Source organism: Pelophylax lessonae, assembly GCF_965119305.1.
Source record: "Pelophylax lessonae genome assembly, chromosome: 3".
Taxonomy (NCBI): Eukaryota; Metazoa; Chordata; class Amphibia; order Anura; family Ranidae; genus Pelophylax; species Pelophylax lessonae.
Genome location: NC_138770.1, coordinates 20996267 through 21010567, shown reverse-complemented (window position 1 = coordinate 21010567; position 14301 = coordinate 20996267). Strand labels below are relative to the sequence as shown.

General features: G+C 44.7%; 3 protein-coding genes across 3 annotated transcripts in view; 2 read left to right on the top strand and 1 right to left on the bottom strand.

Moving 5' to 3' along the window:
• The window catches only part of LOC309548839 (uncharacterized protein), a gene marked incomplete at both ends in the record, with an annotated part of 124461 nt that extends 121582 nt beyond the window's left edge, over positions 1–2879 (top strand). Inside the window, 2 exons of the mRNA XM_082248775.1 lie at positions 2201–2462; positions 2864–2879. Of these exons, the coding sequence (XP_082104901.1) occupies positions 2201–2462; positions 2864–2879 (278 nt within the window). The remainder of the gene's footprint in view (positions 1–2200; positions 2463–2863) is intronic.
• LOC309548848 (uncharacterized protein) overlaps positions 1–10303 on the bottom strand; it is a gene marked incomplete at its 3' end in the record, with an annotated part of 248873 nt that extends 238570 nt beyond the window's left edge. The window contains exon 1 of the mRNA XM_082248783.1: positions 10141–10303. The remainder of the gene's footprint in view (positions 1–10140) is intronic.
• LOC309550245 (uncharacterized protein) overlaps positions 1–14301 on the top strand; it is a gene marked incomplete at its 3' end in the record, with an annotated part of 2091994 nt that overhangs the window by 1660023 nt on the left and 417670 nt on the right. The window contains 1 exon segment of the mRNA XM_082250656.1: positions 3058–3768. Within this exon segment, the coding sequence (XP_082106782.1) occupies positions 3058–3768 (711 nt within the window).

Genomic DNA, 14301 nt, shown 5'->3' with positions numbered 1-14301 from the left:
CCTGGGGTATGTTCTTCAGGTCTTCTGCCCCATACCTGGGACTACCAAGATCTCTGATAGAACAATTCTCCCGGGGGTTACTTGCTCTGTTATCTGCTGGCCGTGTCGGGTGGAGGAATATGTCTGTATAGTCTCACACCCAAGTCACTGAGTGCAGTCTCAGGAGATGGGAGGCAGCGGTGTGGGACCTCTGCAACTTGTCTCATGTGAACATTTAGAGTGGATGTAAACCCTCCATATACCCAGTGAAGTGATTGGCCTCAGGTGATACACAGAGAATAAACAAATCCTCCTACATAAGTTCAAACTTTATAATCAGTTACAGCAAACTGTTTTTTCCCTTTTAGGATAAAGGTTTTACAAGAATAAATAAAAGCTGATTATTGTAAGCACCCCTGTCAGTGGTAAATGGTCTTCCCCATCCCAGTAACTGATACATTCTGCTTTAGAGTTGGAGCTTTTATAGAACAGATTTACTGGCCAGATCACCAGATGAACATATAAGAAATCCTAAAAAGGAAAACTAACATCAGATCTAAGAATCCATAAGCTGCAATATAATAAATATTTTCATTGGGTTTAATGTCTTACATTAAGAATATTTATATTTCTGTCAGCCAATCCAGTAGGAGGTTTATGTCACTGGTGCATGCTGGGGGAGGAAATAAATATTTGGGACAGGCCATGTGCTCGCTCTCTTCCCCTGGGATGAGATGTAGGGAGGGGCTGCTGGATGGAGCTCTGCTGTTAGGTCCATTAGCCTGTTTTGGGGCCTAACATGTGCTGAAGTGGTTGTGAAGCTGTCCTGCCTGGTCTGGAGGAAGCTGTGCCAAGGAGGAGACCCAGGGGAGGCCCCTTGCTGGAAGGAGTCATGAAGAAGGCCGGTCTCTAAGGAGGGCCTGGTGACTCACTTGGAGGACGCACTGCAATTTGGGAATGTGCTTACAGTGTTACTCAGTCGGCTTATATCAGTGATGGTGAACCTTGGCACCCAGATGTTTTGGAACTACATTTCCCATGATGCTCAACTACACTGCAGAGTACATGAGCATCATGGGAAATGTAGTTCCAAAACATCTGGGGTGCCAAGGTTCACCATCACTGGCTTATAGGGTCTGACACTGTGAGAGTAGACATTGATCTGCAGAGTCTGTAAGTGATCTGCCAAGGTATCTGAGACCCCCATCCCCCCCAACCCCTCACCTCCAACCCCTCACCTCCTGAACCACTCTGCAATAGGACTATAAAAAGAGAAAAGTGACTGGCACCCAATATCCCTTCTTGGTCCCGGTATTTATGCCATGGATTCAGCCCTGGGTGAAATGCTAGCCATCCTCTGGCTTTTGGAGGAGTTATCCTGCCTTTTGGATGTGAGAGGGATTCTACATTCATATTACACATTACATACTCCTGACCCCTGCACTATATACTCTGTTGTACATTACATACTCCTGACCCCTGCACTATATACTCTGTTGTACATTACATAATCCTGACCCCTGCACTATATACTCTATGTTGTACATTACGTACTCCTGACCCCTGCACTATATACTCTATGTTGTACATTACATACTACTGCATTATATACTCCTGACCCCTGTATACATTACACACTCCTGACCCCTGCACTATATCCTCTATGTTGTACATTACATACACCTGACCCTGCACTATATACTCTATGTTGTACATTACATAGTCCTGACCCCTGCACTATATACTCTATGTTGTACATTACATACTCCTGTCCCCTGCACTATACACTCTATGTTGTACATGACATCATTCTGATACTATATAGTCCTATCTGTTGTATCTTCTATAATATTTTGTACATTACATACTCCTGACTTCTGCTCTCTCCCCTCTACTCATTGCTATAATATGGATTCTCTTTTGTTACGCCCATTTCCTACCAGCCGGACATTTTATATCGGTAGATAGTGAGTAGATGTCTCGCACATCAAGGCGTGGCCTGGCTTAGGTCCAGACTGAGACTGCCATTTACTATCATACAGCAGGTCTTGACTTGATGAGTGGCTCCTGGGACACCTAGTCACCCTCTACCATTTACTAGTTACCTTGAGGGGGGAATTGTAAGATCCTCAGAGACAAAGCTGCCTGATGTGGGCGGAGTCCTGGTTTAGGGGAACCAATCTGCTGATGTCTAGTAATAATCTTGGTATTTCTATTTTAGTAGATGGACGGGAGATGAGGAAAACCTCAGAGGATTGTCTCACTTTGTCTCCAGACTGTAAAGTAGAAGATGAGGACATCACACAGTATAGTCCAGGAGAAAACCCGGCTACCTCAAATGTCCATCCGGCACCACACAGTGTAGATGGACCATCGTATTCCTCTTATCCTGAGGAACCTCAGACTGTGAGGGACGGTGCCGGACCATCGTATTCCTCTTATCCTGAGGAACCCCAGACTGTGAGGGACGGTGCCGGGCCATCGTATTCCTCTTATCCTGAGGAACCCCAGACTGTGAGGGATGGTGCCGGGCCATCGTATTCCTCTTATGCTGAGGAACCCCAGACTGTGAGGGATGGTGCCGGACCATCGTATTCCTCTTATCCTGAGGAACCCCAGACTGTGAGGGACGGTGCCGGAGCATTGTATTCCTCCTATCCTGAGGAACCTCAGACTGTGAGGGACGGTGCCGGAGCATCGTATTCCTCCTATCCTGAGGAACCTCAGACTGTGAGGGACGGTGCTGTCCTTCCAACAGATAAGAGGTTTTCCTGTACTGAGTGCAGGAAGTGTTTTTCAAAAAAATCAGAACTTGCAAGACATCAAAGATCTCACACGAGGAAGAAGCCATATTCCTGTCCTGAGTGCGGGAAATGTTTTCCAGGCAAGTCAAATCTTAACACACATCAGAGATCTCACACGGGGGAGAAGCCGCATTCCTGTCCTGAGTGCAGGAAATATTTCTCACTAAAGTCTAATCTTTACAGACATCAGAGATTTCACACAGGGGAGAAGTCACATTCCTGTCCTGAGTGCGGGAAATGTTTTTCACAGATGTCCCATCTTTACACACATCAGAGATCTCACACGGGGGAAAAGCCGTATTCTTGTCCTGAGTGCGGGAAATGTTTTTCACGGAAGTCCACTCTTTACACACATCAGAGATCTCACACGGGGGAGAAGCCATATTCTTGTTCTGAGTGCAGGAAATGTTTTTCACAGAAGTCCACTCTTTACACACATCAGAGATCTCACACGGGGGAGAAGCTGTATTCTTGTCCTGAGTGCGGGAAATGTTTTTCAAGGAAGTCCAATCTTTACACACATCAGAGATCTCACACGGGGGAGAAGCTGTATTCTTGTCCTGAGTGCGGGAAATGTTTTTCACAGAAGTCCACTCTTTACACACATCAGAGATCTCACACGGGGGAGAAGCTGTATTCTTGTCCTGAGTGCGGGAAATGTTTTTCAAGGAAGTCCAATCTTTACACACATCAGAGATCTCACACGGGGGAGAAGCTGTATTCTTGTCCTGAGTGCGGGAAATGTTTTTCAAGGAAGTCCAATCTTTACACACATCAGAGATCTCACACGGGGGAGAAGCTGTATTCTTGTCCTGAGTGCGGGAAATGTTTTTCACAGAAGTCCACTCTTTACACACATCAGAGATCTCACACGGGGGAAAAGCCGTATTCCTGTCCTGAGTGCAGAAAATGTTTTTCACAGAAGTCCGATCTACACAGACATCAGAGATCTCACACGGGGGAAAAGCCGTATTCTTGTCCTGAGTGTGGGAAATCTTTTTCAAAGAAGTCCACTCTTTACACACATCAGACATCTCACACGGGGGGAGAAGCTGTATTCCTGTCCTGAGTACGGGAAATGTTTTTCAGACAAGTCAAGTTTTAACACACATCAGAGATCTCACACAGGAAAGAAGTGACTTTCCTGTCCTAAATAAGGGAATTGTTCCTCACTGAAGTTCTGTCTTCCTGTACATCAGAGATCCCACACAACCCTCGAGGTGTATGAGTGCCTTGAGTGTGGGAATTGTCTTCTATATGAATGTTGCTGGACATGTGTGGAAGAAGCACACCCTGATATACACCTCACTCCAAGGCTGATCTTCATCATGTAAGAAACAGTTGATAAGAAGATGAGAGATGACCAGAGACATGGATGAAGTGTTGTCCCGTGTTGGCTTTTCATTGGCTGAGTAAATTTTGGGGTGTAGAGTGGTAAGTAGAGCCGTGAAATGAAGGAATCACCTTCAGAATGTCTTTCTTGTCTGTGTGAAGGTTACTGATAATGATATAGCGGGTTACAGAGCTAGAAGCTGTGAGATCCCATATATCTTTATCAGTAAACTTTACACAGACAAGACAGAAATTCTGAAGTTGATGTCCTTCATTTCAAGGCTCTACTTACCAGTGGTGACCCCGAAGCTTGTCTCTCTGTCTTCAGTCCATCCTTCTCCCATCCCCCAACATTAGGGAAGGAGAACTCGGAGATAAACTAGGTGAGAACTTCTTTCCTTTGCTCCTGTGTGGGTTTGGGTGGCTTGGCGGAGTGCGGCACGAGAGGTAACACCGCTTGTCTTTATATTTCTACATATCTTGTCTGGGTGGAGGTTATTGGTTGGAAAATTTTTATACTGTTTGATTTTCTGTAAATAATTTCTGTTTTCCCTTTGAAGGGAGATATTATGTGTGGTTTGATGAAGTGATTGGCTCAATAGTTACCACTTCACTTACATGTTTAGTTTTTATAAAATAGATGAACAAATATGACAAATGTTGGTCTTATTTTATTTCATTCAGTGATTTCCTCTGATCATTGGGTCCATCTAGTGGCCATAATGTGGTATTAAACTAATTTTCCTGATTGAGGTATTTTGGAACTAATACCTCATTATGGCCACTAGTTGGAGCTGACGATTATAGAAAATCACTGTGTTTATTAGAATACGGCCAGAATTTGTCATGGCTGGACACATGCTTGTTACACTCACCCAACATATTCTTTGCATAGACCCCTTAGTTTCCTATGTCAGGGAGGGGGGGTCATACAAATCCCTGAGATCATACCCATGTATTTATGAGTACAGTACACATTGAAGGACATAAAAACCAGACAGAGTTGTTTTTTAATTCTTTTTGCACCCATGGTAAAATGCAGATTTTGGGCCTGAAGATTAGATAAAACCCCCAAACATATATTTTCAGAAAGCAGAGGCCCTGGAGAATAAAATGGTGGTAAATGTTAAGGTGTTCCTCGTACACAAATGTCACCATCATATCCGGGTTTATTTTCTCCTTTCCCCCATTTTCTATGGTGTGATCTTTTCTACAATACTTTGTTATAATAATGTAACGCGTGTATTGTATTGTACACAAATTATTACTGACTCCGCCTCCACATTCCAGACAATTCATTTTCCTGACCAATTGGATTTCTTCCTTTACCATTTTATTCATTTTTTTTTTTTTTTGCACTCTTGTTAAAATTAAAGTTAGAATAAAAAATATATTGAAAGAAAAAAATTGTGTGTGTTGTGCAATGATAATAAGCTTGGGTATCCAGAAACGGCTGGTAGGTGACACTTCCATATACAGCCCAAGGAAGTGACAAGGAGCCCCTAGGAACCTTTGGAGGAACCCTGGCTGAGAGAGGCTGGACTAGGCAGTCATATATTATTATTATTATACAGGATTTATAAAGTGCCAACAGTTTGAGCAGGCTCTACAATGTTAGGGCAAACAGTACAATTACAATAAAATTTAATAAAATTTAATACAGGAGGAATCGGAGGGTCCTGCTCTTTAGAGCTTACAATCTAGGAGGGAGGGTCAAGTGATACAAAAGGTAATAACTGTGGGGGATGGGCGGATGGAGAAAATAAAAGTGCAGTTGTTAGGTGGGGGCAGAATAGGCTTCTCTGAAGAGATGAGTTTTCAAGCAACGCCTAAAGGTGGATAGAGTAGGAGATAGACAGATTGGAGTAGAGAGTTCCACAGGATAGGAGAGACTCGGGAGAAGTCCTGGAGGTGGGAGGAGGTGTCAAAGGAACAAGAAAGCAGAAGATATTGGGAGGATCAAAGAGGATGATTTGGTTGGCATATTGAGACCATTTTAGTGGTATTGCTGGGGGCCGAGTTGTGAATGACTTTGTAAGTTACCGTTAGTATTTTTTATTTAAATTTGTTGGGTGAGTGGCAGCCAATGAAGGGATTGGCAGAGAGGGGTAGCAGATACTAAGTGGTTTGTAAGGTGGAGGAGTCTGGCAGCAAAATTCATGAGGGACTGAAGGGGGGATAGCCTATGTAAAGGTAAGACAATGAGGAGGGAGTTGCAGTGGTCGAGGCGAGAGATAACCAGGTAATAGGGATGGGCAAATGGTTTGGGATGGTCATAAGTTTGGCTTGAACATCGTCTGTTTGGGTGTTCGCCCAACACCAGAAATTTCTGTGTGCGTGTTTTTCTTTGTTTTTTTCTTTTTTTTCATGTTTGATACTATCAATGCAATTATTATTTTTTTAATTATTTATTTATTTTTTTACAAAATTTCGTTTTCATAGGAGCAGTGATTTTAATTAATGCTTACAATGAAAAGAAAAAGAAAAATTCCTTTAAATATAGTGCCTGGGGAGTCCCCTTAGTCTGCCTGTAAAGTGGTGTATCTGTACTGTGTATAGAACCTGCTGCAGCAAAACTGACATTTATAAAGAAAAAAATTACATTTAAACTGATTTTCCCGGCCATTGCAATAGAAATAATTTAAAAAAAAAACAATGTGGGGGTCCCCCCTCGGTCCATACCAGGTCCTTTGAAATCCCCACAATCATTCTCGGTGACTTCAACATCCCTGTTACTACAAACACTTCTGTTACTTCTAAATATTTTAGTCTATCCTCCTCATTTGGCCTAAAGCAGTGGATACACAATGGATAGAGGCTTCTACTCACTCTGGTGGCAACACCCTCAGCCTTGTATTCTCTCACCTATGCACTCCATGCATCCTCTCCAACAATCCTCTCCCTCTCTCTAAATACCACTAGGGATGGGCGAACAGTTTTGACCGAGCATAACTTCAACCTGAAATGGCCCCTTCAGGTGTTTGCCAAAACACCCAAATTTTCTGTGTGCTCTGCGTTTCTTCTATTTATTTTACTATTTAAATCCCGCTGAGTGCACAGTCAATAGGTTGTTAAGAAGCGAGGCCGGAAACCGGCCACGGCGTCCTTAACAACAAATGAGTCCTCAGCTGTCAGCGGGCTCTCCCGCAGACAGCTGAATGTAAAAAAAATTATTGTTGGCAAAGAAAATAAAAAATGGGGAAAAAACACCAGGCCCCATCCATACCAGGCCCAAAAAAGGCTGCATGCTTGGATAAGGGTCTGGTATAGATTTTGAGGGGAAACCCCAGGCCAATTTTTTTTTTTAAATGGCGTATCTTTCCCCCCAAAATCCATACCGGACCCTTATCTCAGCACGCAGCCTGGCGGGCCAGGACAGGGGACAAGTGAGTGCCCCCCAAACCACACCTGGCCACATGCCCTCAACATGGGGGGGTGCTTTGGGTTAGGGGGGTTTTCAGGGGGCTAATCGGAATCTGGAAGCCCCCTTGAAAAAGGAGGCCCCCAGATCCTGGCCCTCATTTACCAAAAAAAGTGTTAACAATAAAGACATGAGGCAGTTTTTGACAGTTCCTTTATTAAAAATAAAATAAAAAAACAATGTCCCCTTATGTAGATCCATTGTCAATCACAACGACAGATGCACCGCCGACCCAAAAAAAGAAAAAAAAAAAAAAAACTCCGCCCATGAAGAGGGCTGACTGTCGAATGCCTGCTCCGTTGGGTGACAGTTTTTAAATAGGTAATGGACAGAGCCACCTGGTGGCCCTGCCCCTTATGATGTCACCGATCCAGCATGCACCAGTCAGTTACATCACAAGGGGGGCGGGCCACCAGATGATGTCACCAGGTGGCACTGCTCCTTACCTTTTTAAGAACTGTTAGACTGTCATTCCTTGAGGGTGGAGTGTTTTCTTTTTTGGGGTCCAGAGGTGCAGTGGGTGTCATGACTGACGACAGATCTACATTGGAGGACATTGTTTTTTTGATTTTTCTATAGAAGGAATTGTGAAAAATGGTCTCATAGCCTCATTTATTTTTACAATGTACCCCAAACTCATTCACATAGGGGGGCAGGATCTGGGGCCCCCCCTTGTTAAAGGGGGCTTCATGATTCTGATAAGTCCCCTGCCTGCAGACCTGCACAACCACAGGCCAAGGTTGTGGGGAAGAGGCCCTTGTCCCCATCAACATAGGAACAAGGTGCTTTGGGGGGGAGGGGCGAGCCCAACGTGCCCCAAATAACCCCCAATGTTGAGGGCATGTGGCCTGGTATGATTCAGGGGGGGCGCTCACTCACCCCCCCCCATTCCTGGCCTGCCAGGCTGCATGCTCGGATAAGGGTCAGGTATAGATTTTGGGGGGACCTCATGCCATTTGTTTTTTAAATTTTGGCATGGATTTCCCCTTAAAATTCATGCCAGACCCAAAGGGCACTGCTATGGATTTTGGGGGACCCCATCCCCGATTTTTATCTTGCCGGCAATGTTTTGTTTTTTACATTCTGCTGTAAGCGGGGAAGCCCACTGACAGCTCGTAACTCATTCGTTGTTAAGGACCCAGCGGCCGGCTTCCCAGTCTCGCTTCCTAACAACCTATTGACTGTGCGCTCGGCGGGATGTAAATAGTAAAAAAAATGAAAACACAGAGCGTACAGAAAATTTGGGTGATCGGTGAATGTATCCTCGGCCCAAACCGCTCGCCCATCCCTAGTGGTGTTTGGAGGGAGGGAGAGGATTGTTGGAGAGGATGCATGGAGTGTATAGGTGGGAGAATACAAGGCTGAGGGTGTTGTCACCAGAGTGAGTAGAAGCCTCTATCCATTGTGTATCCATTTCTTCAGGCCAAATGAGGAGGTTAGACTGAGAAGTTTGGAAGTAGCAGAAGTGTTCGTAGTAACAGGGATGTTGAAGTCTCTGAGAATGATTGTGGGGATCAGGGCCGGATTAAGAGCATCATGGGCTTGGTGCTGAGGATTTTGAAGGGCCTTAAGGGCCGTGCCTTGCCATGCACCCAGAGGAGGAAGGGTGCAGCCATGCATGCCTAATTCAACATGGGATGCTGTCTCTGAAGCCCATAAACACATCCATGCATTGGCAACTGTCCCTCCTTGTCCGGCCTTCGCGCTGTGTGGGGAGGTTCTGAGGGTGCTGCCTGGGGAAGCGAGCATAGAAGCCAGACTTCTGTGTTTACAAGTGACAGAAGAGCGGTAACAGTGAATATGGCCAACCCGGGGCCTATATAAAAGGTAGGGGCCTGGAGCTGCAGCTCCAATAGCCCCTACGTTAATCTGGCCCTGGTGGGGATTTCAGAAGAGAGAAAGTAGGGCAGCCAGGCAGAGAAGTCATCAAGGAAAGTTAATACCGGTCCAGCGGGCCGATAGATCACAGCAATTCTAGAGGAGATTGGAGAAAATAGACGTACAGTGAGCTTCAAATGATGAGAGGGAGGAGAGTGGAGAACCTGGAAGGTGCTCTGTGAGGATAGGAGGATTCCCACTCCACCTCCCTTGTGTTCCCTAGGTCTAGGTTTACACCTACTTCATTCATCTTATGGTGTTTATCAATAAATGAAGTAAACTGATCCATGTGCAAATTAATATACAACATAAAGTGCTTTGTGCTCAAGATGCTGTTCCCTGCAGATCAACTGCTTCCACTTTACACATACTTCATTAATCTTATAATATTTTATTTAAAATAAAAACCTGTGCAAATTCATCGTAATATACAATATTTTTTGCTCAATATAGTTTTCTCTGCAAGTCCACTGCTTCCACTTTGCATCTACTTCAACAAAGTTCTGTTGCTCCAAAAAAGTTCACGACTTAATAAAAAGTTGATAAGGTGTGAAAGTGCTCTGTGCTCCAAACTGTGCCAGCTGTAGTGTAGCCACGCCTTCTTCCACCTCTTACACTCGTGATGGTGAGGGCGCCCCCTTAGTAGTGCTTCCCCACTCACCAGAGCAATATGACTCCCAGCTTTTCAGCTACCAGAGTCACAAACATCCTTTACACTCTCCTCACCTCCGATGGCAAAGGAACTGGATCCTCCTCGCTCACTCCTGCAAGTCTGCTGCGCTTTCTGTCAGTCTCCCTCCTAGACTCGGCTTCCTCCTCCGGCCGCTGTTCCAGCAGGAGCTCCGCCTCTTCATACACACTCAGGGAGGAGAGAAAGGGGAAGGATATACAGTACATACACACACAGCACAAGGACGTGTTAACACTACCAGACGTTTCTCAGGGCTGCAGTTCCTCTGAGCTCCACAAGGTGGTGATCTCACTTCTACCCAGACAGGAAGTCTCTATGGAATACAGACAGGAAGTGATGTCAGGTACAGAGGACGTTCCATAGAACGTAGAGGGAGACACTGCAGGATCTGGCGGCAGAGGTAATAAGTAGATTAACCCCTTCAAGGGGATCAGTTGATGATTAATATATCTTGCTTCCAAAGCTAACCACACATGGATGGAAATGTGAGCGATCCCTGCTGAACCAGCTGAATTTCCATGTATCTATGATCACCTTAAGTGACTTCCTCCTCTCCCCCTCATCTCCTTCATTATGTAAGCCATGCTGAGATAATCTCCCATTGGCTGAGCAATATCCTCATTTGTCTCTGAGCTCCTTCTTGCTATTCCTCGTCCTGCCTGTTGTTTCCTTGGATTGATTTTCTGTGTAGTGACCCCGGCTTCATCTCTTGGATGCGCTCGTCTGTTGCTTGTCCTGACCTTTATCCTGATTCCTGGATCTCCTCCTCATCTCTCCTCCATATCCACTGACACAGATTTTCTCCACACCTGCAGTGACCCTGGGGGTGGAAACTTGGCACCAGCATGCAGCAAAATCCATCCCCACCATTAGGAGCTCTGGAGAAAATTGTCTGCTATTTACACTCCGTTCCTCCGCACGTAACCTGCTCACATGAGAGATTACTTTCACACATTCCTGACAGATTTCTGTATGGTAAAGGTCAAAGTTCACTCTTTATTTTAGAAGTGGGAGGCACAATGATTTGGTTTGCATGGGATCCTCATATAGAGGGCCCCTCAAATCTTCCCCTCCAAATGTCCCTCCATCCCGAGTCTATATGTCCTATGACATCACGCTGACCTCACAGCTCCTCCCTTAATGTCCCTCCATCTGGCTCTTAGAATGTGGATGGACCCTTGGCATACTTATTAGCAAAGTGGGACTGTTGGTCCTGCGTTGTATGTAATGATGTCAGAATGCCTGCAACAAGCTTTTACCCTGCATAGTGTGGGGTTCCTGTGTGGGTAAATTATACTTTAGCCTGAAGTGGGGCTTTAATCAAATGGAAACCCGAATGGTGAGGTGAGGAGGATTCTGGGAATTTCATTTGATTTTACTATTTGTGTTCAGATCTAGAGTCTTACTCGTGTGAAGTCTGGAGATCATATGACCATCACATTGCCTCCACCTCCCTCCCTGATAGAATAGAGAAATACAAAGAAGATTCTAGAAGTCACCTGAGAGATCATGGAGGAGAGGTGAGCGGTGCTGGGACATTATCCAGTAACAGACAAGGGATGTGTCTGGATGGTGACTGTATCATTGTGTGTGTCAGGTTCCTATAAGGTGTCAGGATGTCACTGTCTATTTCTCCATGTAGAAGTGGGATTATTTAGAAGGACACAAGGATCTCTACAAGGACGTCATGATGGAGAATCAGCCGCCCCTCACATCACCGGGTAAGAGGAGACTTTATTGTAAAGGAGAGAGCAGTACGGAGGCTCCACCTAGATCCCCCATCATCTAATAAACACATAGAAACAATGTATTCAGTCAGTGTGTGTGTTTCCTACAGATGGATCCAGTAATGGGAACCCACCAGAGAGATGTCCCCGTCCTCTGTATTCCCGGGATTCCACACAGGAAGGTCACACCATCCCTCACCATCATCAGGTAGATGAGGAACAATCACTGATAGTATCATTAGGATCTGTACATTATCTGCATTGTTACCATTGATGTCATTTTTATTATATATTCAGAGTGGAATTCTGAGAGATTCTAAAGATGAGGTTAAAGAAGAGATAAAAGAGGAGGATGGTGAGGATGGGGTGATGGAGGAGTCAGAGTTTCTAAAAGGACACAAAGATCTGTACCAGGACACCATGGAGGAGTCATCCAGCTACAGAAACCCACCAGAGAGATGTCCCCGTCCTCTGTATTCCCGGGATTCCACACAGGAAGGTCACACCATCCCTCACCATCACCAGGTAGATGATTGTCAATGATTGGTAGTTCTGATTTATATACAGTATATTTGTTACAATAAATGTTTTATTATATATTCAGAGAGAAAACCTCGGGGATGATAATATTGATGTTAAAGAAGAGTATAAAGAGGAGGATGAGGAGTATGGAGTGATGGAGGAGTTTTCAGAAGGACACAAGGATATGATGGAGCCACCTAATACCAGGAACCCACCAGAGAGATGTCCCCGTCCTCTGTATTCCCGGGATTCCACCCAGGAAGATCACACCATCCCTCACTGTTATAAGGTTGGTGTGCGGAGCTTATAAAACACTCATGGAGACCATGTGTGGAATGTTAATGTGATGTTGCAATATTAAAGCTTATATTTTACAAATGATATTTTCTCTCATTTTCTTGATTTAGAGTGGAGATCCAATCGATATAGAATTTGAGGTTAAAGCAGAAGAAGAAGAGACATATGTGAGGGATGATCAGCAGTCTATGGAGGAGGATGGAATAACGGGGACATTTATAGAGGAGGACACTCCTACAGAGATCAGCACAGGTGGGTCATTAACACTAAATACATTCCTCCACCCATACTGCTCACTGATTGGTCCAGAGTAGGGCGGGGAGTGGGTGATATCAGCCTGTAATTCCCTGGTCACTTTCCTGAGCTGTGTTCCCCGTCCTATATTCCTGTATTTCTCTCGGATAATCTTCCTTCTCTGTGCTGCAGACACAATTTATGTCTCTAGACTGGATTTATGGAGATTCTGGGGTTCAGCTGGCAGCAAAATGTTGATTTTCACTATAGGTGTTACCAGACCTAGGCACCTAGGACATGTGTTTTGGTTCTTCTGCCCCATGCCCGGGTCTACTAAGATCTCTGACAGAACAATTCTCCCGGGGTTTCTTGCTCTGTTGTCTGCTGGCAGTGCCGGGTGGAGGGATATGTCTGTATAGTCTCACACCCAAGTCACTGAGTGCAGTCTCAGGAGATGGGAGGCAGCGGTGTGGGACCTCTGCAACTTGTCTCATGTAAACATATAATATTGGTATTCAGGAATCAGTGGAAGCTTAAGAGTCCTGACCCTTACACTGTATAATTTATATTATAAATGTAAATGGTGGAAAGCTGGGAGAATGCCATCATCCCGGTCATAACATCCAAAAAATACCCTCCATAGGAGAAGGGACTATAATGGGCATATAAGACAAAATAAATTCCAAAAATATGGATTATAAAACAATATCCATTTTATTACATACAGTTTGAAAACTAGATTATAAAAGAATGTGTCTCGTGAACATTTGTGAAATCGCAGTTTACCGCTATGATTACCAAGACCTCAACCAAAACATAATAATGAAATGAGACATCCGAGGCGTTTCTAAAATGAGGGTCGGAAATCTTCTTCGGGATGCTCATATGGTAGGTATAAAGATTTTCCGGCCATATACACTGCCTTCACGTGGACAAGCCAAGGATCATAAAGACAAGAAATTGTGCTACCATGTTGATGCTTAGGCTTAAGATAGAGGGCGCTGTGATTCAGTCTGCGGAGCCACAGGGGGCATCAAAATAGGACCAGGTATCCTCAGAGGGATGTAATTACACTAGTGACAGCAACACCACACTGCTAGATGGAACTGTCATCCAATGGTAAGTGTAATGCTGAATACAGAGCAGGCAGCTGAGGTCATCTAACATGAGCTTCCAGACCCACAGATTCATCAGGCTGGGTGGTGTCGCTGCAAAACCACCAGTAACAGCAAAGCACGGTGCTGTTCTGGCAGCTCAGCTGCACCACCAATCACTCTGCTCCAGCCTGTTGGTCTGGAAGTTCATGTTAGATGGTCACAATTCAGCCTCTATTTTCAGCATGGTATTACACAAATGTTCACAAGCCACATTCTTTTATAGTCTAGTTTTCAGTCTGTATGTAATAAAATGTATATT